At 36.9% G+C, this 23,874-nt stretch overlaps 1 protein-coding gene across 1 annotated transcript in view; it reads right to left on the bottom strand.

Annotated features, from left to right (window-relative positions):
* LOC141452745 (uncharacterized) overlaps window positions 1-23,874 on the bottom strand; it is a gene marked incomplete at its 5' end in the record, with an annotated part of 68,641 nt that overhangs the window by 38,089 nt on the left and 6,678 nt on the right. The window contains one exon of the mRNA XM_074125144.1: window positions 22,807-22,862. Within this exon, the coding sequence (XP_073981245.1) occupies window positions 22,807-22,862 (56 nt within the window). The remainder of the gene's footprint in view (window positions 1-22,806; window positions 22,863-23,874) is intronic.

The following is a 23,874-nucleotide window of genomic DNA, read 5'->3' as shown; positions in this document are numbered from 1 at the left end:
AAGAAAATCTACCCAGTGGTAGCACTCTCTACAGGATATAATGATCTTTAGGTCTTCAGACCTCAAGGAAGTCGCGGGGCCACTGGCGATTCAGTCTGCGAGGTGGATTGTTAGGAGGATTGTCAGAGGAGGCGAGAGACAGTACAAGAGGATTGGAGCAAGTGGAGAGGAGCAGTATGGAATTTTTGGTATTTAATCAGGTCGTTGTGAAGAGTGTGGTTAGTCACCGTAGAAAGGAGCGTCAACTATCTGTTGGAGTAGTTTTAATTGAAATGTCTGTGCAGTCCGTATGTTCTGAAGGTTTGGCTGAATCCCACAGCTCTAGTCCTGTAAGTCCACATAGGTTTGAGGATAGTGTTGTATTATGTTAAGCGTTTGAGTTCAATGGGTAATTTGGAGCGTCGTCCAAGTAGTTTCGCACGTTTCGTCATTGCTTGTCTTTTAAGTCTAGTGTGTGGGTTCCACGTGAGTCGTTTGTTCTATGTAGAGCCCAATATAGCGCACCAGATCTGTACAAGATAGAGGATTGCTGTTGAAGAGGACAGCTGGACAGGAGCCCCGCCGGAGACTGGCATTTCTGTGGGTTCATTTTAATCCGCCAGATTTTTCAGTTTAATGCGTATAAGAAAGTTGAAGCACAGCTTGATTTCAAGGACATTTCGAGGCTGTTAGCATGGAAAATATAGGTTAATTTGCATTTGAAATAAACGGTTGAAGAACAAACGATTATTTCATTCGTGCATAATTTACATCGTGTTCTTGGCTGGTGGCATGCCGACAGTTAGTTCAAAGCAATAAATTCAGGCTTTGTATGCGGGAAAGAGAAGGAAAAGAAAAAAAAAAATACAATCTTATCCCTTAATAGAGAGAAAACATATCTCTAACCCTTACAAAGCATAGAGGAACGAGTATATTTAGACACAACAAGAAGAAGTAGGGTTTGTTGTCGGGCGTGCAGGTGACAGTGGTTGCCGACAGTGTCGCCCTCGCGTTATATAGGATTAAAGCAGCACTCTACCGGCAGTGTTGTTATCCACAACTAATTACATCGCCTACAGCTTGGCCGCGCCCTGTCGACCCCTCATCGCTACGTAAACGCTTTTATATTGCAGGAAAATCATGCCATAGCAACAACAAAGCTGGCTAATAAAGTTTGTTGCTAGCTTACATTGTACGATAAAAGCAATTTTTTTTTCTTTTCCCCCAGCTGTGAGAAAAAATTAATCAAACATGGACTTTTCTCTTTTGTTAATAGTATCATGAAACTAGAGTTTAGTAGCCGTGATGATTATCTGGGATTGTGGCCATAAAACACAGATCTTGAGACTTTACAGTGAAATGGAGGAATATTGGCTCAAGATTTTGTAGAAAGATAAGTTTTTTGACGTGAATACGTCTTTAAATTTGCTATCATATGGAGGCAATCCAAAAAAAAAAACTAATGATAACAAAATCAGGGGGATACAGTTTGGCATTATAGTTTCGAATCTATCGTCTACATCCAAAATTAAATTAGACCACTGGATAGCTAAAGGATCAAAGAATTCATTACGATAAGCGAGGACTGTGACGCATCGCGCGCGGTGGAGGGGGAAGTGCCGCCATTTTGAGATCATTTTGCTGCGTATCGAGATTTGCAATTAGTATAACTTTTGACTCGGAGAAGCTAAGATGTTCGTTGTAAGTTTTAATCATCAGCTGTCGTCACAATCTATCGATTGTATCTAAAACATTAGTGTAAAATAGTGACAGTGAATAAAATAAAGGTGTTAGAATAAAAAAATATTATCAAAAATATATAATGTCGGCCTATACGCGACGAAAAGCCAAAACCAAATACAGAGATCGTATACGGTTGGAAAGGGCTTCTCAAGAACAATCGAATGGTAATAATAAAACACCATAAGACCACAATCAAGCTGTGTAAAATATATTGTGGTCATAATGTATAAAAAATATTTTATATAAAAAATATAACCCGTTACGTAAACGTATTCACTTACAACACATGGCCGGGTCCATGACACAGCCGCTTTTTTTTTTTTCTTCAAGAACTACATAGGGTCGTCAAAGTCTCTTCACTTCACAGGCAAGGGTTGGGTTATGGTTAGTCCCTGTACAAAGTGTTACAAGAACTGGAGGAACTGTCTGCGTCGAAATCGCTAGGTTGCGATGTGAGATACGTAGGGCAGAAGAAACTGACTGGTAAAGAAACCCTGGGACCTTACCAGAAAAAAAAGATTCCTCTTACTTTATCCTTAAATGGTCTCTGAGGCCCTACAATGCCTGGGGAAATAAATACGAGATCTAATCCCTATGTCCTTCAAATCAGTAAAAGGAAATGGTGCAAGAGTTTCACTTCAAGTATTTATTCCGAGATCGTTTTCGATTTAACCTCAACAACGCATAATATTTCCGGTACAAAATGAACTTCGATTGTTTATCCACGATCACTATACTTCCGGTTACTAGAGATAAAAGAGAAATTAATAAACTCAATAATTAAATATTGACTAAAATAATTTGAATGTACAAAGGAAAACCGTTTTTAATGAAACGTTTACTTACCCAATAAACTCACTCCCTAGAGAGTTTTACCTTAAACAGGTATGCCAAATGAAATTCATACATTTTGATTAAACTTCTAAATATTCATGGGAGATTTTGTTTGCTGTAGTGGATGGCAACACTGGTAGAGAGAGCTAGCTACCACTTGGTTTTGTGTAAACACTGGTTCGTTTGTATTCGGCTAGCACCGTCTGAATTTACATTTGGCTTTTGTAAATACTTTGTACATTCTTGTTTGTTGTACTTTATTTGAAATTCTATTTGGGTGAAATTCAAATTTAACTACTTAAATTCTAAATATTTGTCTGGAGTAAACATAGTCCAGCTCTCCAGCGTGAAGCATTCCTAAAGACTTTCACCTAATTAACTTTTAATGGTGCTTAATTATTTATTGGGATACAGGTTGGGTCATATTTCCGTCATATGTCACTTCAGTCAAAAAAAAAGGCTCAACTTACAATGGCTCGTAAAGGTCTGCAAGATTAAGTCTCTCTTCTCAGAGAAAGAACTCAGCCAGTTATTGTGAGATCTCGTTCAGAAGTTTGCCAGCAAACGCATATGGCCGCTAGCGTAACTGATTCATCCAAAAAGCTGCAAGCTGGAACGTGTTCCCCCCGATAACCGCCAAACCTTAGCAAGTCATACGCTAAATAAAGGCGCCACGGTAGCCGAGCGGGTTAAGAGGCGAGACCTGCAAAGCTACTAATATGCATTGTACTACTGGGTTCGATTCCCGGTCTTGGCCTTGGATTTTATTTAATGGTTAAATTAGAAATAGTAAAGTACGTTTGCTAGTCGCCTCCATCCACGACACCTAGTAAATGGTAGTTGGACGTTAAGCCCCGCCTGAAAAAATAGGCGATTACTTTACTTTACTTTACTTCATGCGCTAAATAATGAAGACCCAAAGCCCCCCCTAAGATGCCCCAAATTTAGCTCCTAGAATGGTAACAGTAAAATCTAGGTAACTATTCAGGTCAAAGTAATGCCCAGATAGGTCCTCAATTTTTCACACTTTCACCTTTCTCAAAAGTTTTTATGGCCAGATTTGGGCAACATTTTTTTTTGTGCAGCTAATTATTCTTATTAGAAGGCGCCACGATAACTAAGTGGTTAGGAGGCGAAGGCCAGCAAAGCTAATGTGTATTTTGGTTGCTGGGTTTGAGTCTCATGCAAGAGTTTTGATTTTATTTTTTGGTAAATAAGTAGAAATTCATGTAGCAAAGTACGCTTCCCTCAAACACCTATTTCCGGTAGTTAGAAACGTAGCCCTTTTGAAAAATTAGGCTTTATTTTAACTTTTTTTTCCCCCCCAATTCTTTGGCGGCTCAAGTCCTGGGATAGTTTAAATTAATCCACACTTTGATAAAAACTAGTACAAGTTGAAAATTCATAGAACTACTAGATCCATTGAAAGAAAGAAAAAGGCGAACAGCACTATTAACCTAAACTATGCTATAAATAATTTCCCCGGGCCCCCTCTGCCTAAATTTACCAAACCATTCATTATGGTGTTTGTTGCAATAACTTAGCCCATTTGATTTTCTGTATTCGCCGCGATTATGTATTATAAAAGCGTACGAAAGGCCAAACTTATGTATTACTGTAGTGTTTCCAGGGTTATTCTTTTTTGAATTATTTATAACCCTTTTTGTTGAACTACTTTACGTACAGCTGGTAGTTGTAAGTAGTGTTACTATTCCGTCCTAATACCACTTTGCCCTGAATCACTTCCTGCCAAGATTACGTTAATGCTATTCCTATGTAGAGTAATGTTTTCTATCCGGATAGTGATTTGTATTTTATCTAGCCTGTTTCTTACTTTTTCTTTCTTTGTTAAGGGCAAGTTTACGACGGAAGTGGTCCTCAGAGCGTCACAAATTGTTTTTTACGAAAGATTTTTTTTTTACGTGGAGGGTGTACCAAGGAGTGCATATTCCGTTTCCTAGTACATTTCCCAACCCTGGATTTTGAAAGGTTTAATCCCTCTACTATCCTTTTAGTCCTTTAGAATATCTGCGGAGATTGGATTGAGAACACCTGTGCATGGTATTTTTAGACTTTGGGCTGATCCAAATAACTTTTTTATGACGTTCCTGATGGAAAAATCAGTGCGACTTTCCAGTACGAGTTTTTCTATAATGTTCCTGGATAGTCAACATGTTTAACTTGAACTTGAATCCAGAGTAAGTGAATCTATATTTAACATCTCTTTTTTTTTTTGGAGAACAATGATGAGCGCATGCGGTGAAAGAAAAAAAAATTAGGACCCCCCTGGAAATGATGGAGAATCTGGTCCTGGAATGCACTCTAGTAGTAGTAAAAAGAAACATAAATATACCGAGTTTTAGAAGAGATTTAAAAGCACAAAATAATTTAGTAAACGCGAAGAGCAAGTTCGTAACATTAATTATTCAAGGTATAATAGAGCAGGTCGGCGAGCGAATTTTGGGTCTTTTGAACCCCATTACTGAGCCATTCATTAATCATAAAATTTCCTTTTTTTTAGAATTTTTTCCTCTTTTTTTTTTGTTTTTATCGACAAAGTTCGATGTATCGAACTTTTCTTACGTTTAATGCGCTAGCACAGATTAGAAAAACGATTACGGTTCTGTAATTGATCGATATAATAATTGTATAACATCCTACGAGGGTCGTTTGAAAAGTCCGTGCAAAAATAAAAACTACTTAATTTTTGGGGGTAAACCTTTTTTATTTTTCAACATAGTCTCCTTTTAGGCTTATACACTTCGTCCAACGCTGCTCTAGTCTGAAAAATAGCCATTCGTTTCTGCAATCACCTCCTCGTTTGAATAAAATCTTTTTCCCGCCAGCCATTTCTTCATATTGGGGAACAAATAGTAGTCCGAGGGAGCCAAGTCTGGAGAATAGGGGGAATGTAAAACGAGTTGGAACCCTATTTCCATTAATTTTGCGACCACAACTGCCGAGGTGTGAGCTGGTGCGTTGCCGTGATGGAAAAGGACTTTTTTCTGGGCCAATCGTGGGCGTTTTTCTTGCAGCTCGGTTTTCAAACGGTCCAATAACGATGAATAATATGCACCTGTAATAGTTTTACCCTTTTCCAGATAGTCGATGAGGATTATTCCTTGCGAATACCCAAAAGACAGTCGCCATAATCTTTCCGGCCGAAGGAACGGTCTCCGCCTTTTTTGGCGTAGATTCCCCTTTGGTAACCCATTGTTTAGATTGTTTGCGGATAGCTTTGTCATGTCCAAATGTTGATGCAAAATATTATTGTACCCGTTCATTCGAGATGCCCACAGCACTAACAATCTCACGCACCTTCACTCTTCTGTCATCCATCACCATATCATGGATTTTATCAATGATTTCTGGAGTAGTAACCTCAACAGGGCGTCCAGAACGTTCAGCGTCACTTGTGCCCATATGGCCACTCCGAAAATTTTGAAACCACTTATAAACTGTTCTAATCGAAGGTGCAGAGTCACCATAATGTTTATCAAGCTTCTCTTTAGTCTTCTCAGGCGTTTTGCCTTTCATAAAGTAGTGTTTAATCAACACACGAAATTCTTTTTCGTCCATTTTTTTGAAAATCACTCGACTTCCTCGATTCAAACGAATGCCAAACACAAAGAAATAGACCGATCTGGCTGAAACTTGGTGTGTGTTCTTCCAAGAGATGCTACTAACTAAACATAACCTCGATACGCGCCAGTGGTGCTATCTCTCTGACTTTGCACGGACTTTTCAAACGACCCTCGTATTATGAAGTCGCGGATAATTGAGAAGTCAAAATACAACCACTTGTTATTGTAGCGATGACATCATAACGAAATACCAAATAAATTATCAAAAAAATAAATAAATAAGGTCTATTTGTAATAAAAAAATTTGATAAACCATAAAAAGTTATATGGGACAATGAACGAATGAGTTGGGCTATAAAATAAATAAAAATAAATAAAATAAATAGAACAACTCTTCGTTGTAATGATGATGTTTTCTTGAAACTTTATGAGCCATAAAAATTAATATAAAATGACAAAGAGATTCGCAATAAAATCTGTTACTAGTAATAAAGAAAATAGAATCAAAATCTGGAGCTCGTAAAAAACTATTCTTAGTTATTAGTTTACTTCGTTTAATGCACCAATTAGCTTAACGTCTGGTTTAGTTAATGATACAATTATCTGATTCCCGTTAATGTAATTAATTTGATAAATTATAGATTAAACAAGATGGATGGTAATTACTTCTTAATGGCTAGTAGCGCACCTGGTAGTAACTTTTGAAGTTAGGAGTTATTTGGATTAATCAAACATTTTTTTCATATTTTTATATGGTTAGGTCATCAATCAATTTGGTAATACGAATTTTCTGAGTCGAATTTTCAGTTTTTAAGGAATTTTTTCCCCCGTAAACGGCTTCTACGACTTCCTTTTAATCTTTGGTACTTGTTGCATATACACTATCCTCCCGGATTATCCGGGGATATAATCATTGGGAGGCCAATCGAGAAACATGGATAAAATCCTAAGTATCAAAAAAAAAGTTTCTTGATAAAAAGCCGTATACAGGGTGATCCATTTAAAACGCACCAATCCGCTAATAACTTTTTAGGAAAGCGAAATTCCGAAAAAACCCACGAAATAAACTATATGTTTATTGTCTAGTTTTCAAATTTTTTACCGCCGATGCTGTATCTTTATTTTTGGCGGAGTTACGGGCAAAAACCTGATCGGGATTTCATGAGGACCACTGGTTTTGACAATGATTATGGAAACTACATAAAAAAATTGTGAAAAATCACCTTAACCCCGTTTCGATATCCCTAATATTTGTCGAGATATTTAAGATCAAAATTACAATTTTATCTAATTCGTGATCGGTTTCCAATATTAATTTTCCACCAAAAATACACCAGTTTTGGGGAGCTCCTCTGACTGCAGAAAATTGAGACACAAAGAACAAAAATAATAATAATTGAAGCTTTTAAAGAATGTAGTGTAATGTAATGGTTGTGAGTGAATCAGGATAAATTTGTTTTTGTCGTCAAATAAAAGCAATCATCACATCATTTTAATGTACCCCGAATGCAAGACTTCTTGACCTATGATTCGTTAAGAATATCTTGCCAGGGTGTTGGTCTAGTGGTCATGAGCGTGGCTTTGTAAGTGGGAGATCCCCAGTTCGAATCCCGCGGGTGAGGTCATTCTCAATACTCGTACATCATAATACTTTTTTAAATAAAATGTGCCATTTTACTAATTAAGCAATAAACAGGACTTGAACCAACCAAAGGATCTGTCTGTAATCTTTATACCTTCAAAGGATTATTTAGATTGGATTAGATTCTAGCAGGGCGGCCTTAAAGGTCTACGCCCCCGCGATGGATCTATTGTGGCTCCCACCACTCTAGAGCTTGCCCTTTAGTACCGTCCCTTTAATCAGACTCATTATTCTGGAGAGCGACTCCTGGGTAAAGCTCTCAGGCCTTGGTTTTTTACCTCCCCGAGGAGTAACATCCTTAGCCCAGACACAACACTATACAGAGTGCCGTTTCCCCTTCCTCCTCCTGACATAACCTACAAAGGCTAGCCATCTGCCAGACCCATGCTTATGCTTCCTGAGCCTGCAATGGCCGGTCAATAGGCCTACAATTATCCTGATAACCCCACGGCCTTGACGGATTAGATCTGCAGTCAGCAAGGGATTATACACTGGATTTGATTCCCGGTTCATGGTCAAGGATTTTTATTAAATCATGTAAAATCAAGAAATTGATGATAATGTATGTTGCTTATCCATGTCGGTGCAAGACTATGGAAGTAAAGTCCTCTTGGAAGAAAGGGTCATACTTTACTGTACTTTATTTAAAGAAAAGGTTGCCACTGGATGATTCCATACAAAATATTAAGGAACAATGCAGAAGATCCCTTTTTCTCCTTCTATTACGTCCATCTTTTCTTCCTTTTACTTTTTTTATTCTTTGCTGAGTTAAGTTTTAATTTTCGTTAAAGGGAAGCACGGCGAGAACAAAGGAAGTGCCTCCATTTCTTTTAATACTTCTTTCTTAAAGACTGAGCAGCATTCCTATTGTTTCTCGCATTCAGCGCCAAAGGAGCGAGCGAGAGAGGCAGAGAGAGATAAAGGAAACCTTCAAATAAAGATTAAAGAAATTGAAAGAAAATTACATTTCCCTCTTTTCTGACAATTTGAGAAAAAAAATTACTTATCTAAAACTTTTCCAACCAACATCGTTGTTACCTCATTATTATTTTATACATTTCCTTACTTACTAGGCAACGGAAGTGTTACGATCAAATCAAAATTTTCAGTTATTGAGTTTTCTATAGAAAATGCGGAAATAGCTTTTCTCTCTCTAAAAAAAAAAAACAATTTTAGTGTACAATGAAGGGTTTTTGCGTCTTACATATTATGTATAAATGTAGGTTAAATTAGTTGCTCCAATTTCAGATTTGTCTAAAATACTGAAATCACTGTAAAATTTACTGAATGCATTTTCCGCTTTTCACAATTCCCTTCCCCCCCACAAAATGCTATCTATCTACAATTTTCTCGTAAACTTATTCTGTTGATGAAAAGTTTTAATTAGGAAAATCTTTTGAGATGTACGTTAAAATATTCTTACCGGAGAGAAGACGACTTAGTGTGTTCGTAACCAGCATTTTCTTGCTGTTAGGAAGAAAATTTTCCACCCTTCTATTTCCTCAAACACCTGTAGTGTGTATAAAAAGCTGTTAGAAAAAAAAAAAAAAATCTTATAACAGTAAATAAGTTGATATAATTTCCTTACCAAGTGGCGATATTGATGCAGTGATAGTGGAAGAAGTGGGACAGTAGTTCGGCCCCCAACCCGAACTCTCTTCCAGCTGGAGGCGGCTCTGGCCCTCCTGGCACTCCGCAGTGCCGCCTCATTGCTATGCCGCTCAAGAAAAAACGTTCGCTGCCAGCCAACCCATTTTCTCCTTCTACAATGTGTTACCGTTACACGTTTCCATCGTATTCCAAAAAAGTAAGAATGTTTCCTATTGGCAAGGCAACGATTGCGGGGGAAAACTCGAATCAATCAAGGACTTTAGCTGGAAAAACCCTCTTAAATTAAAATTTACATCATGCTGGCAGTGTGGTTCCTTCCTGTTTGAGTGTATGCGTGTGTATTTCTGTCCGGGGCGGGGGTTGTAGTGGTAGCACTGCGACTCAACACAGGAATGTCAAACCTCCTTTAGGATACTGATGAGATCTCTTACTCCATAGTCCCCCCCCCCTGCGCCGGAAATTCTGTCGCTACAGGAAGTTGAGTTGGAAGGTAATTTACCCTTACGGAAAGACGATTCCACCATTATAAAAGCCGGCGAAATTTTACTTATTTCCCAAAAACTTTGTAAAAATAAATTCTTAATTTTATTTGATTATTCGAATAAATGTTTTCACGCAATGAAATAAAAGGCTTACTTAAGCTGCAAAACAGTACTCATGCATCAGTAACAGGCTTAAGGGGATCAAGGTTCAAGGATTCTTTTTTCATTAAAGAAAGAGCTCAAGGATTCTTCTTTCATTAAAGAAAGAGCTCAAGGAGATTCTTCTTTCATTAAAGAAAGAGCTCAAGGATTCTTCTTTCATTAAAGAAAGAGCTCAAGGAGATTCTTCTTTCATCAAAGAAAGAGTTCAAGGAGATTCTTCTTTCATCAAAGAAAGAGCTAAAGGAGATTCTTCTTTCATCAAAATAAGAGCTCAAGGAGATTCTTCTTTCATCAAAATAAGAACTCAAGGATTCTTCTTTCATCAAAATAAGAGCTCAAGGATTCTTCTTTCATCAAAGAAAGAGCTCAAGGAGATTCTTCTTTCATCAAAGAAAGAGCTCAAGGAGATTCTTCTTTCATCAAAGAAAGAGCTCAAGGAGATTCTTTTTTCATCAAAGAAAGAGCTCAAGGATTCTTCTTTCATTAAAAAAAGAGCTCAAGGAGATTCTTCTTTCATCAAAGAAAGAGCTCAAGGAGATTCTTCTTTCATCAAAGAAAGAGCTCTAGGATTTTTACTTTAATCAAAGAAAGAGCTCAAGGATTCTTCTTTCATTAAAGAAAGAGCTCAAGGATTCTTATTTCATCAAAGAAAGAGCTCTAGAATGCTTCTTTCAACAAAGAAAGAGCTCAAGAATTGAACCGAGAACCTCTGAACTTGGCTTTGGTGATAAGGCTTTCCATTCTACACTACAGCTTAAGGTATTCCTCTCGCGTGATACAAAAAACAGCCGAAATAAGCTCTAAGCAGGCACCTTGCCTGTAGCTGATCAAGTGCTAAAGGGGCGGTCAACTTAGGACTAGACAAGAACTTAATCGAATTGGTGTGAACTTGGAACTATGTTGTCTACGGAAGTCGAAGATTGCGAAAGCCAAGGAGTTTGCGCTTTAGCGGGTAACTACCTGCTAGCAGACCTGGCAGATACTACATCTAGACCCATCCCTGACACCACCTGAACAAGAAATCTACCCTAAAATATTTAAAAATAACTATTTTTTTTGCCACAAATTTTGTATACTTACAAAATGCCAACACATATAAGTTAGGCTGCTTAATTTAGATTTCCAAAATATTTATTTCTGCAATACAAAAAGTGAAAGATCTAGATTATTATTAGCGACCACCTGTGGCTGTAAAAAAATATCGTTAAAATAGAATACTTGGCTTTCAAAAAAATCATCTAGGCAATTTTGAACCTCGTTAGAAGGCTATAACGTATATGGATGATGTCCAGCATTCATCGTAATCATTAGAAACGTATTTACCAAGTTTCACTTGTAAATAAATGTAAGAATTTTACATAAGTCGCGGGATGTTTCCGTCCAGCCTATTGGCCATTGGCAGTACCGATCTGAAGTAGAAGCAAGCTTTTGTAGAAGGCGGTTGTGGTAGGCTAAAGTGACCTTACTACAATTAGAGAAGCCGGAAGGAAATGTGAAACCCTAAATGCTTAAGGGTATTGAATTCCTTCAGGGTATACTCCATTCAATCAAGTACCCCATACTCGCCTTCAGCGCCCTCAAGACGTGAATGCTTTCATCCCTTTTGTACTTCACATATCAATTTATCTCCTACCAGAGGGGTCTGTCTACTCGCCTTCACAAATACATAGCGGCCTTTCTACAAACTATTGATGGATTTGATAGATAGTCGTAATTTGGCAAAAAGTGGACGCAAATATTGAAGTATCTAAAGCACAACAGCAAGTTTTTTTTTACTGTAATTTTTTTTAAGAGCATTTTCATGCTGTTTCTTTGACAGATAACACATCATTGATACAATAAAGTGCATTTTTTTTTTTTTAATGATAAACTGGCAAAAAAAAGAAAAGCGCATCCTCCACGCCCAATGGAATTTTCCTAGAGTCCGATGGTACCAAGATATCAGATTTGCACTTCCTATAATACTTCCTTTTCGAATCATGCACTCACTGTTGGACAGACCAATTTGGTTTCTAGGAAACCTCGAAACAAATACTTCCGGTGATAATTAGATATTGTTCGCACGATCGCATCAATTTCTTTTAGCCACTAATATGTTAAGAAAAAGCTCACCAAAAAAAAAGTCGAAACTTTTCCAAAGGAATTAGCATTGTTTATTGGGAAATAATTTTCCTTTAAGAGAAACCAAAAAAAAAAATTAAGGAGAATCCTTGATAAAAGTTTGAAGAAGTTTGTACACAGAGAGGGGAAAAAGTCACAGGATACCTAAAAGTTGGTAATTGGTTGTTGAGCTCCGTCTGACATGATTCTCTGTTAAAAACAGTTTGCATAATCCTGATAAAATAATTTGTAATAAGAGAAAATGTTTTTGACTTTTACCTCCCTCCCCCCCCAAAAAAACAAAAAAGCTTCCACGACAAAAAATTAACCACGACAAGACAAACGCTATACTCTTCACCCAAACGCAGACCCTCTCTTAACCGACAAATCAGATGTAATAACACTCTCATTCCGTGGTCTACCCACGTGAAGTACTTTAGGGCTAACTTTAGGACAACAAACTGAACTTCACTACGCACGTTCAGGGACAAAGTAAACTCAGGCAAACTGGACTAGTCAGACTATTATTTCCTCTTCTCTCACGTGACTCCAAAATGACTGTGGACCAACAAACTATTCCTTCTACAAAGTAGTCATTAGGCTCTGATGTTGCTCTACGCCTGCTCCGCCTTGGAGCCTGGACTTGTAGTAGGTAACATCAAGAAACTCCTGGGACTACGCAAAACAAATTTCTGGAGACTCGCAACAGACTCTCTCCACGACGCACTAGAATTGACTCACTACACGAGACTGCGCGTCCATTATCCCCCGTACACTCCTTTATCCAAAATCGGCTGCTCGAACTCCTTTCCATGCTAGACTGCCATCCCAATCCACTCGTACAGATCCTTCTACAACATACAGACACAGAAGACTAAAACATATCCTACTCTAACTCTCTACACTAGCTGCAGGTTTTTCCTCTCCTTTTTTCCCTGCATTCCAATCCTCCTTACCTAACTTTTCTCTTACTTCACTTAGTTAAGAAGGTTTTTTTTTGTTTTTTTTTGGAGGGGGGTTCTCCCAGTTGGAAATGATTTGTCTGAAGAAGGCCAATCAAAACTAATAACCACCTCCAAAACTATCCATGTAAGCGTGTTTAGTTTAACTAGGTAGACTGTTTAACTAGGTGACTCCTCCAACTGTTATACAACTTAATAATAATTTTCTCTAAACATTGAAAGCTCACTGCAGTGGAACCTCGCATAACGAGCACCTCTCTTAACGAGTAATTCGCATAACGAGTAAAACAAATTGATTCTTATAGCGAGCGATGTTTCGCATAACGATAGTTTTCTAATGACATTTCGCTGACTCATCGAAAACTGCGCATTCTCCGATTAGTCATTCATATTCTCCACGTATCTAATGCATTGATACAGTCGAAACCGAACTTCACCGAATGAGTGGTGTATAGGGGAAGTCCATATAGTGATATTTGTGTTTAAATATTATTGTGTTTATTTTGTTATCCCTCTAACAAAATGGCTTCGAAAAGAATTAAAATAACGTTAGAATTGAAACGTAAAATCATTGAGAAACCAGAAAATGGTGTAAATGTGGCTGATCCCCTTTTATTTTAATTTATATAAAAAAATTGTTTCGCTTAACGAGTATTTCGCTTAACGAGTAAGGTTCTGGAACGAATTATGCTCGTTAAGCGAGGTTCGACTGTACAGTGGAACCTCGCATAACGAGCACCTCGCTTAACGAGTAATTCGCATAACGAGTAAAACAAATTGATTCTTATAGCGAGCGATGTTTCGCATAACGATAGTTTTCTAATGACATTTCGCTGACTGCGCAGTTTTCGCTGACTCATCGAAAACTGCGCATTCTTCGATTAGTCATTCCTGTTTACGCATATGCGTTTCATATTCTCCACGTATCTAATGCACTGATACAGTCGAAACCGAACTTCACCGAATGAGTGGTGTATAGGGAAAGTCCATATAGTGACATTTGTGTTTAAATATTGTAACGAAGTTGACCTGGGCAGAGAAGAAAGGCTTAGATTGTTCTAGGGGTTGAACGATCATAGTCAAGAGCTATCCACAGAGGAACTTGTTGAGTTGCAACACATTTCACAACAAGAATTGGTGGAAGAGAATTTATTAGACAAAGAGGAGAAAATATCAGAGGAACAACAATCTTCCAGCGCAATAAGAGAAATGTTGAAAGCATGGGAAACTGTTGCAACACACGTAGAAAACTATCACCCGAATAAGACTGTGGCTATGCGATCTATAAATTTATTTAATGATAATGCTGTGTCACATTTTGAAGACATTTTGAAGCGACGGCAGAAACAAGGAACATTGGACAAATTTATAATTAAAAAGGATTAATTATGAATGTACATATTTATCTCAATTAATATATGTAATTTATATTATATTACATCATATGTATATAATTTTTTCGAAATAAATGTTATAAAAAAAATTTTTATCAATATTTTTTTTGCATGGAACCAATTATCCCCTTTTATTTTAATTTAAATGAAAAAAATTGTTTCGCTTAACGAGTATTTCGCTTAACGAGTAAGGTTCTGGAACGAATTATGCTCGTTAAGCGAGGTTCGACTGTATTTTAATAAATTGCGTGACATTTTGTACTAATGCATTGTGGGTAAGTACAGAGACTGGAATCAGTGAACGATTCCAACCCTGGAACTGATTCAAATCCAACGACTCCAAAGGGGCTGATTCGTTCGTTCTTATTTATAAAAAGTACGAGATCCTCATGAGTTTTGTTCTCGAAAGTTTCTTTTGTTATTAATTTTCACATCTACTGACCGCCATCAGTAAAGTTTAGGAGCTCTCCAATACATTTAAAAATAAATGATTACGATAATGGTAGCGTTGGTGTGTTAGTGTGTGCGCGCGCATGGAGGGGGAGAGCTTTGTGCAAGTTGTGCTTTTAGCCTCTCTTCTCTTAAGTTCCTTAATTACTCGACCAGATATTCCGCACAGACGGCTTATACAATATAATTGATGCTGTGGTTCAACTATAACAGATTTCAGAAGGATTAGTACTCTGGGTGGAGTGTGGTAGGGTGGGGGAGAGAGCAGGCAGGCCAACTCTCCCATTGTTAATATTAAATAATCGTATTCAACAGAATTTGTTGAAGCAATTCACTAAAATCAATAATAGCTGTGAGAGCAGCTGGCTGTATATTGTTATGTTAGATTTGAATTCTATTAAAAAGTTATTATTTATTTATTTATTTTTTACTGTCGATATTCAATTCCATAACTGTATGAATATATAAAAATTAATTAAAAGTATTGGCTGTAGTTGTACATTTATTTGGAAGGCGGCCATTACTTTTTTAGTCACTTGTGAATTAGTCATTTTTATTCAACTATAACTTCTGAAATCAAGACAGACTGTATTTTTGTCGCCACGATAGCCGTGCGGTTATAGGCTAGACCCGCAAAGCTAAGATGTATTGTTGGTTTAGTGGGTTCGATTCCCCTGGTCTAGGTCTTGGATTTTATTTACTGGTTAATATGAGAAATTTGCAGTAAAGTATGTTAGGCGGTTATAGGCTAGACCCGCAATGCTAAGATGTATTGTTGGTTTAGTGGGTTCGATTCCCCTGGTCTAGGTCTTGGATTTTATTTACTGGTTAATATGAGAAATTTGCAGTAAAGTATGTTAGGCGGTTATAGGCTAGACCCGCAATGCTAAGATGTATTGTTGGTTTAGTGGGTTCGATTCCCCTGGTCTAGGTCTTGGATTTTATTTAATGGTTAATATGAGAAATTTATAGTTAAGTATGTTAGGCGGTTATAGGCTAGACCCGCAATGCTAAGATGTACTGTTGGTTTAGTGGGTTCGATTCCCCTGGTCTAGGTCTTGGATTTTATTTAATGGTTAATATGAGAAATTTGCAGTAAAGTATGTTGGGCGGTTATAGGCTAGACCCGCAAAGCTAAGATGTATTGTTGGTTTAGTGGGTTCGATTCCCCTGGTCTAGGTCTTGGATTTTATTTAATGGTTAATATGAGAAATTTATAGTAAAGTATGTTGGGCGGTTGTAGGCTAGACCCGCAAAGCTGAGATGTATTGTTGGTTTAGTGGATTCGTGCAGTTTTTGACGATCAACCCTTATACAACTGTCCTACCGGACAGTTTTAATGAGAAATTTAACAGTAAAGTATGTTTGCTAGTCGCCTCCGTCCACGACACCTAATTGGTAGTTTTGGACGTTCAGCCCCCGCCTGAAAAAATAGGCAATTACTTTTTTACTTTTTTTTTTAATCGAGACATAGACTGTTTTTTTTTGTGTTTTTTTGAAAGAATGCAAATTAAAGGGGCATTTTTTTTCCATTTCATCTTTTCAAATAATTGAATATCTTTCCATCTGGGGGTAGAGGTTACAAAGCTTGGATAGAAAGAGGAATATTCCCAGTTCTAATCGCTCATGTGCTTCCATCCCGAACTTGGACTTTAAAGCCCCGACTGAAAACTTAGCCGATTATTTTACTTCTTTACTTTACTGTGGTAAAGCCGCCTTCACCATTTATCCCTGATAACCTAATTTCTCCATCGATTGTCTACTAAAATCGATTTGTTTTCTCGATAGGTATTGCAACTGATACTAGGTTAGTTTATTGTTGTAATTGTTTTTATTGTTGAAATCCCTTGTTTTTAAAAAGAAATGGCTGCCATTACTTTTTATCTCTAGCGAATAATATTGTATAACTTTTTGTTGTCTTCACTTTTTGTTTTACAAATAAAAGAAAAAAAAAAAAGAACATTGGAGTGGGGGAATCGGTGTTATGGCTAAAGAATATATTTTGTGAAGATAATAAAAGAAAATTCACGCATATTAAACACCCGTCTTCTCTCTCACTCTATCTAAAAATAACAAAAAAAAATGCTTACACATGTTTAAGATGGCGTTGCTATCGCTTGGTTTGGGTGATGCGCTCTACTGGTTTGTAATGAAATTAAACTTCACAGAAACTGTGCGCTATCTAACGCGAATAATGGAAAACAATGTTCTCATTATTTTCAAAAAAAATAAATAAATAAATAATGCTCTTACTGTTGCTGTATTTTCTATTTTTATTTTTTTTAAAGAAACCTTTATTGAAAATGTCGGTAGTGATGGGTACTATCTTTTTATTTTTAGTTGTATTCCTAACCTGGTTTTTTTGGATTTTCTTCCATCATCAGAGAGTAAGATGAATCAGTTTGGGGTAGAGATTTCGACACTTTACTTAGGTTACTATCTCGCATTATAGGCAGCAAGTGTATTTACGATCTTTAAAATCTTTACACCAAGCTGTTCAGTCTACCCCTGATGATACATGAATGTCTGAAATCAATAAACATCAGTGCTATGGTAGATCAAATCAAAGATAGAAACATTTTATTTATTTAAAAGTAGAGAGTAAAGTACTTCTTTTAATACAGAGGTTGCCAAAGTGGTCTATATAAGACCCCGGGGGTCTATTTAACAAAAGTAGTGGGTCGATCTGTGCCAGGGGGTCGAAGGAAAAACAATTTCGAACCCAATATAGCGGTTCTCTCCATTAATTAAGAAGCAATACTTGTAGTTACAGTACTTATTTATAATTACTTATTATTTATTCAAATATTAAGGTATTTAAATTTCAACATTCAAGATATTTTTCATAAAACTATTTGGTTACACAATGTAAAATTACTTTAATAAATGTTTAAAATCATAAAATAAATTGTACAAACACAGTACCTCATAGATAGTTTTATTTTTAATTAACTGAAAATTTACTTTTATGGGCGGGGGTCGATGGAAATTTCTGAAAAATTATATAGTGGGGGTCCCTGATCGAAAAAAGTTTGGTGACTTCTGTCTTAGATCGAAGTCAAGCTATGTACAGATTTTTATAGCACGATGGGTTAGGGTTTCAGTACTGCTTTCTAGATTGTAGTAGATTGATAATGTATTCTACTGAAGCAACCCTTTTAGCGACAGGCCTACCAACCTTTGCCCTTAGTCAAACCTTTTTTTTTTTCTTGGCGACCCCCTGTTTTAATAACTAACGACGCAAAATGAAGACAGCTGTTACTTTAGTGAATTTCAAATATTTTGTTTAATGATTCCTAGATCGATACTGACATCGATCAGCAGCATCGATGTCAGTATCGATCTATTTTGCACTGATCTTGGTTTTTTTTTTTTAAAGCTGCTTTAGAATATAAACTGAAATAATCATTTTTATATAATTAATTCGACTTTTCGTCCATTTTATTTTAAAATTCATTAGGGTTTGGAAAGTTTCCAATTTTTTTTTCCCGCCATTACCGTTTCCATTGCAGACTTGATATTTTTTGTTTTCTTTCTTATCCTTTGCAAAGGGATTTTTTGGTTTGAGTTGTTATCGTAAGTAGATGATTTTTTTTTTTTTTTAATCATAACGAACTATTGTGTTTGTCTATAGAGTATAAGACGTCCACGCTTTGAAGGTCAATCAATTTACCCCGGAAATGAGATTCTCTAATTAGGCTAATTTTCGAGTTTTCTTCAATTCGTCTAAAAAGGAATTGGGTCAAAGGTTTTTCAGTTTGAGATACCAAGATTTTTTTTTTACGAAGAACAATATCTTTAGTGGCGTGGGAGGGTGAGTGTTGGTGTTTAGTGGTCAAGAGCGTGGCTTTGTAAGTGGGTGATCCCAAGTTTTGAATTAAGCGTATGACTAATTGTGGAAGTTAGACGTTAAGCCCCGCCTTATATAGGCGATTACTTTACATATTTTTACTTAGAATGGTTGTAGTGTGGTTCTGAGCAGAAATTACTTACATAAAGAGGGAAAAACAAAGAAAAGTCTTGTGGGTTTTTCCATAGCAGTTTTCTTTTAATAGATGAAGTTGGCAGTTCACCAGTTTTCATTTCTTTTAATTAAATATAAATCTTCATAGAGATTGCAAAGAAAGGATAAAAATAAAGAATGACGTAGATAAAATAATTCTAGTCAAATAGAATTATAAATTTTAGGATTCACAAACAGAATAGATATACATAGTTGTTGACAATGACAGAAAGACAGAGAGGGTAGAGAGAGGAGTAAAGGCGACAGTTGAGTCCAGCCTAGAAGTTAGTGATCGGTGGTGGGTTTGTTTTGTTGAAGAGAGAACCCACAGCTTCCCACAGGAAGGCGCGGATTCTGTGGGAGTTCTGGCGGCGTCGACCTTGACCGTTAGCACCACAGCCAGCGCCTCCTGTATCGACTTCCACCACACTGCCGTCGAGTCACTCTCTCTCCATTGTTTGAACGTCTTTCTTCTTTGAACCGGGAAAACACAACCATTGCAGTGCCCAAACTTTGGTACCATGAATAATAATGATTTTTCTTTATCCATTATCGATGTTGTGGTGTTTACATTTATGACTGTTTTAAACTTCTTCTTCGCAAGAGCAGGTGTTGCAATCAATCAGATTTCTTTTCTTGGAAGTAAAGATAGATTAGATTAGATTAAACTCAACCTCAAGGCCTACGCCACTGTGACCTGTTTGGATCTATTGTGGCTCTTCCCCACTCTAAAGCTCACCCTCCCAGACCCGTCCTTTTAATCAGTCTCTTAATGATGGAGAGCGACTCTTGGGTAAAGCTCACAGGCCTTGGTTTTTCCTCCACCGAGAAGTAACATCCTTAGCCATACGAGCCCCTCGCACTGGCACAACACGTGCAGTGCCGTTTCCTCCTCCTCTTCCTGACTGAACCTGCAAAGGCTATCATCTGCCAGGCCCATGCGATGCATGTGTTTCCTGAGCCTGCAGTGGCCAGTACTTTAAAGGATAAGATTTGTTATTAAATCAGAAATACTGAGCTTTGGATCTCTTATTTTGTGGCTCCAGATAAGATTAAAACGGAAAATTCTTCAGATATTGATCCTGAATTCATAAAAAAAAAGGGCATTTACGAAGAAGGTTGACTTGAGGGAGTCCATTCCTAAGCCGCCCGTTTACTAAGAAAGGCACCTTACCTTCCAAGGAAGGCATCTGGTGTCTTTGAACCCAATCACCACTGGGCCATTCCTCCATCGTCTTAGGCTAGAAAAAGTGCTGGAAAGAGAGGAGAACCACCAGCTTTATTCTCTCTTCTCTTAAATGCGTATCATCCAAAGCCCAGAATCAGCAATTGCTGACCATGGAACGACTAAAGACTTCACGTCACCATCCTGATGTCGCAAAAACACGCTGTTTACTCTTTCCTTTTCACTTTTCAGCGATTACTTCCTGTGTGCAAATCGCTAATAATGGGAACGAGGTAAAATGTAGACTCCAAGCAGGCACTCTACAAATGACATTAAGATAAAAGCACCGCGCAGGATATCACCACTAATCTTTCGCAAAGAATTATAAAGTAAACTAGGAAAATCTTTTACCAAAATCTGACAAGGAGCTCGTAAAACTGTGTTCTTTAAAAATGAGCAAAAAGAAAAGAAAAACATTAACTCGGTAATTAAAAACAGGAAAAGACGGAATTAATGAAGGCTAATTCCATTTTACGCAATGCAGAATGGCCGCCTTGTAGTTAAACTTATCACAATAATGGCCGACATAAATTAGCCAACAATACGGAGAATTAAGAGAATTAAGGTGTTGTAAAGTAATAGGTCAACTTGTTTTCGGTGGGGGGAGGGCTTGCCTAGCTTAAGGGCGGGGTGAACTAAGAGCTAGTGCCTACAAAAGAAGTCAGGGTAGATGAATGGAGGACCAGTAAGTGGGGTAGAGTTAGGAAGGGAAGATTGAAGTTGTAATAAAGAGCTTCTTGCTGGAACAAGATGTTGGAGAGGTGTAAATATCGGGGATTTCAGGAGATACTCGGTCCATGTAGTTCTTTAGAGGATAACTAGGGGACGATGAATAGATAGGAAGTCTACGGGGTTGGATAGCTGCTGATGGACATGCTGCCATTTGTCTGTCACAATCTTCTTCTAACTTTACTCTCCCCTCAGAGTGTGTGTGTGTGTCTTAACAATAGACCTACAAAAATGTGGTCGCAAAAAATCTTTTTGGTGAGATCGCTGTATAGTACTTCCTGTGTAAGGTGGAAATGAGTTTACATAATAAAAAACAAAATCACACAAAGGAAAACAACGAAAAAAAATAAATCGAAAAGAAAATTCATGAAGAAAAATTATTTTTTCCAAGAAGAAATCTGGTTTCTATAAATCCCTGTATGGTTGTTGATAAAGAATTCTATTCTCTCACACAAGTCTAGTCTGGGGCTCCTTCCTTCTTCTCTGCCGCCATCTAAATCACTGAGAATACAATATAACCTGAACACCAGCCATATATATATGGAAGAAATAGTTCACCTCTTGAGCAATATACATCCGGTAAATAGTTTTCATGGAAAGCTACCATTTGAAGCTTTACTTATTTTATTTTATTTATTAGTTCTTTGTTGGGCTTTCGATCCGCTTCTAAAAGCATAAAATATGTATTACTCTGACTTTGTTATTCATTCAAGTCAACCGGGACCAAAGCTTTCCCAGACGGGTCTGCTAAATAGTTACGTACTCGTACTGATATACGAGTAATAATAGCTGCTGATATAATAATAGCTACTGATATAATAATAGCTGCTGATAATAGTTACTGATATAATAATAGCTGCTGATAATAGCTACTGATATAATAATAGCTACTGATATAATAATAGCTACTGATATAATAATAGCTACTGATAGAATAATAGCTGCTGATAATAGCTACTGATAAAATAATAGCTGCTGATAATAGCTACTGATATAATAATAGCTACTGATATTATAATAGCTACTGATATAATAATAGCTGCTGATAATAGCTACTGATATAATAATAGCTGCTGATAATAGCTACTGATAATATAATAGCTGCTGATAATAGCTGATAAAATTTGTTTGGTTAAAAATACATCACAAATTTATGTCTTAATACCTAGAAAAAATTAAAGTAAAAGTTGTAGTTCTAAATTTTTTTAGATTTATAGCACCTAGTTGCCCAGTCAGTACATCGTGAAGTGTTTTTAAGAAAATCTTAATGAATTAGAAAAAATCTATCCAGAAAAGTGATTAACATCCAATCAATTGTGACCAAAAAAAAAAAATGGCGGCCTAAGTGAAATAACCAATCAGAACTCTCTTCTTTGAAAGGGGGCGTTGGTTAAGGTTCCACCTCTAAAGTGCTGTTACTGTTAAAACTGTACCAGTTTGTCACCTGTATATTAAATTTTTAAGAATCATTTCTTAAACTGTTGACCAGAAAACCAGCTTACCCAAAAGTGCACTTTACTTTGATCGAATACTTTTATACCGGAATCTTTTTTTTACCGGAAATTGAATTAAATGTACTTTTTTTTTATAGAGTGAGAGGGGGAGGGGTTAGTAGACTCCTTCTAAAGTGATTATACTTAAGTATGGACTCAAATGTTTTTTGAGTTGGTGGAAATTTTTTTTTAAGTTGGAATATTGAGTAGGTATATAACATTAAGAGAAAAGTCTTGTGTTTTTCAATTTTCATTTTGTGGATACACATTTTCTCATTTCCTCTCTTTTCTCGTCCATTTTTTACTTAATTTATCTTACAAATTAATTATGGACTATTTTTAAATAAAAAATAAACTTAATGACCAACTGCTCAGCTATTATTAGATGACCCAATTACACAGTTATTTCTTACCTTAATAATGAACGTTTGCTCCTTCTGTAGGATACCCAAACCGAGCTGTCTTGTTACTAATAAAGAATAAATAAAAATAAACTTAAAAAATAATAAAGATAAATAGAAATAAAGTAATCTAAAAATAGTTATTGTAAACTACTCAAAAGTTGCTAAGGAATTTATAAATAACATCAAATATAATCAACTTGCACAATGTTTTGATGTTTATCTCGTTATTTTGGCATTCAATATTTGTTTATATTAAGGAATTAATGCACTTGTTAGTCGTACAAAGGTTAATTCATTTTGATAAACCACAAAAACAAACATTGCTAATTTTGTCCTTTAAAATGATTCAGTGTTCTAATGCATTTGAAAGTGAATGAACCTTTTTTTTGCTTCTCAATTCTAATTTTTTATCATGGAAAGAAGACCTCTAAGTGATGAAAGGGCAGATTTAATTGTCCAGTTTCATTTACAGGGCCTTTCTCAGCTTGAAATTGCTAATGCTTTGAACATTGCGCCAAGTGTTGTTTGCCGAGCATTGCAAAGATACCGTGAGTTTGGAACTGCACAAAGACGCCATGGCGGTGGGAATTTTCGAAGAACCACTGAAAGAGAAGACCGCCTAGTGAGGATGAATGCCCGCAGAAACCCTTTTTTGACCGCCCGACAGTTACCAAATCGTCTTTTTGAATCCTCTGGGACTCAAGTATCTGATCAAACGATTAGAAATCGATTGAGAGAGGTTGGTTTGCGTTCGTATCGCCCAGTTAGAAGGCCCTCTTTGGATACTCGGCACAGAAGAGCAAGATTGGAATGGGTAAACTCTAGGTTGAGGGAGAACCAAAACTGGGAATTAGTATTGTTTGGTGACGAGTCAAGATTCTGTGATTGCAGACGTTTGCGAGTGTGGAGAAGGCCAAACACTCGTTTTGAGCCACAATTCATCCAACCGGTAACAGCACACCGCGGTGGCGGTGTCATAGTGTGGGGTGGAATTACTCTCAACAATCGTACTGAACTACACATCATTCAGGGCACTTGGGATCAGATACAGAGATGACATTATTCGGGGGTTTGTCT

The sequence above is a fragment of the Rhodnius prolixus genome, unplaced genomic scaffold (genome assembly GCF_049639745.1).
Source record: "Rhodnius prolixus isolate KJV_2025 unplaced genomic scaffold, Rpr scaffold_3, whole genome shotgun sequence".
Taxonomy (NCBI): domain Eukaryota; kingdom Metazoa; phylum Arthropoda; class Insecta; order Hemiptera; family Reduviidae; genus Rhodnius; species Rhodnius prolixus.
Note: the sequence above shows the minus strand (reverse complement) of the source record. Positions and strands in the feature narration are given on the sequence as shown.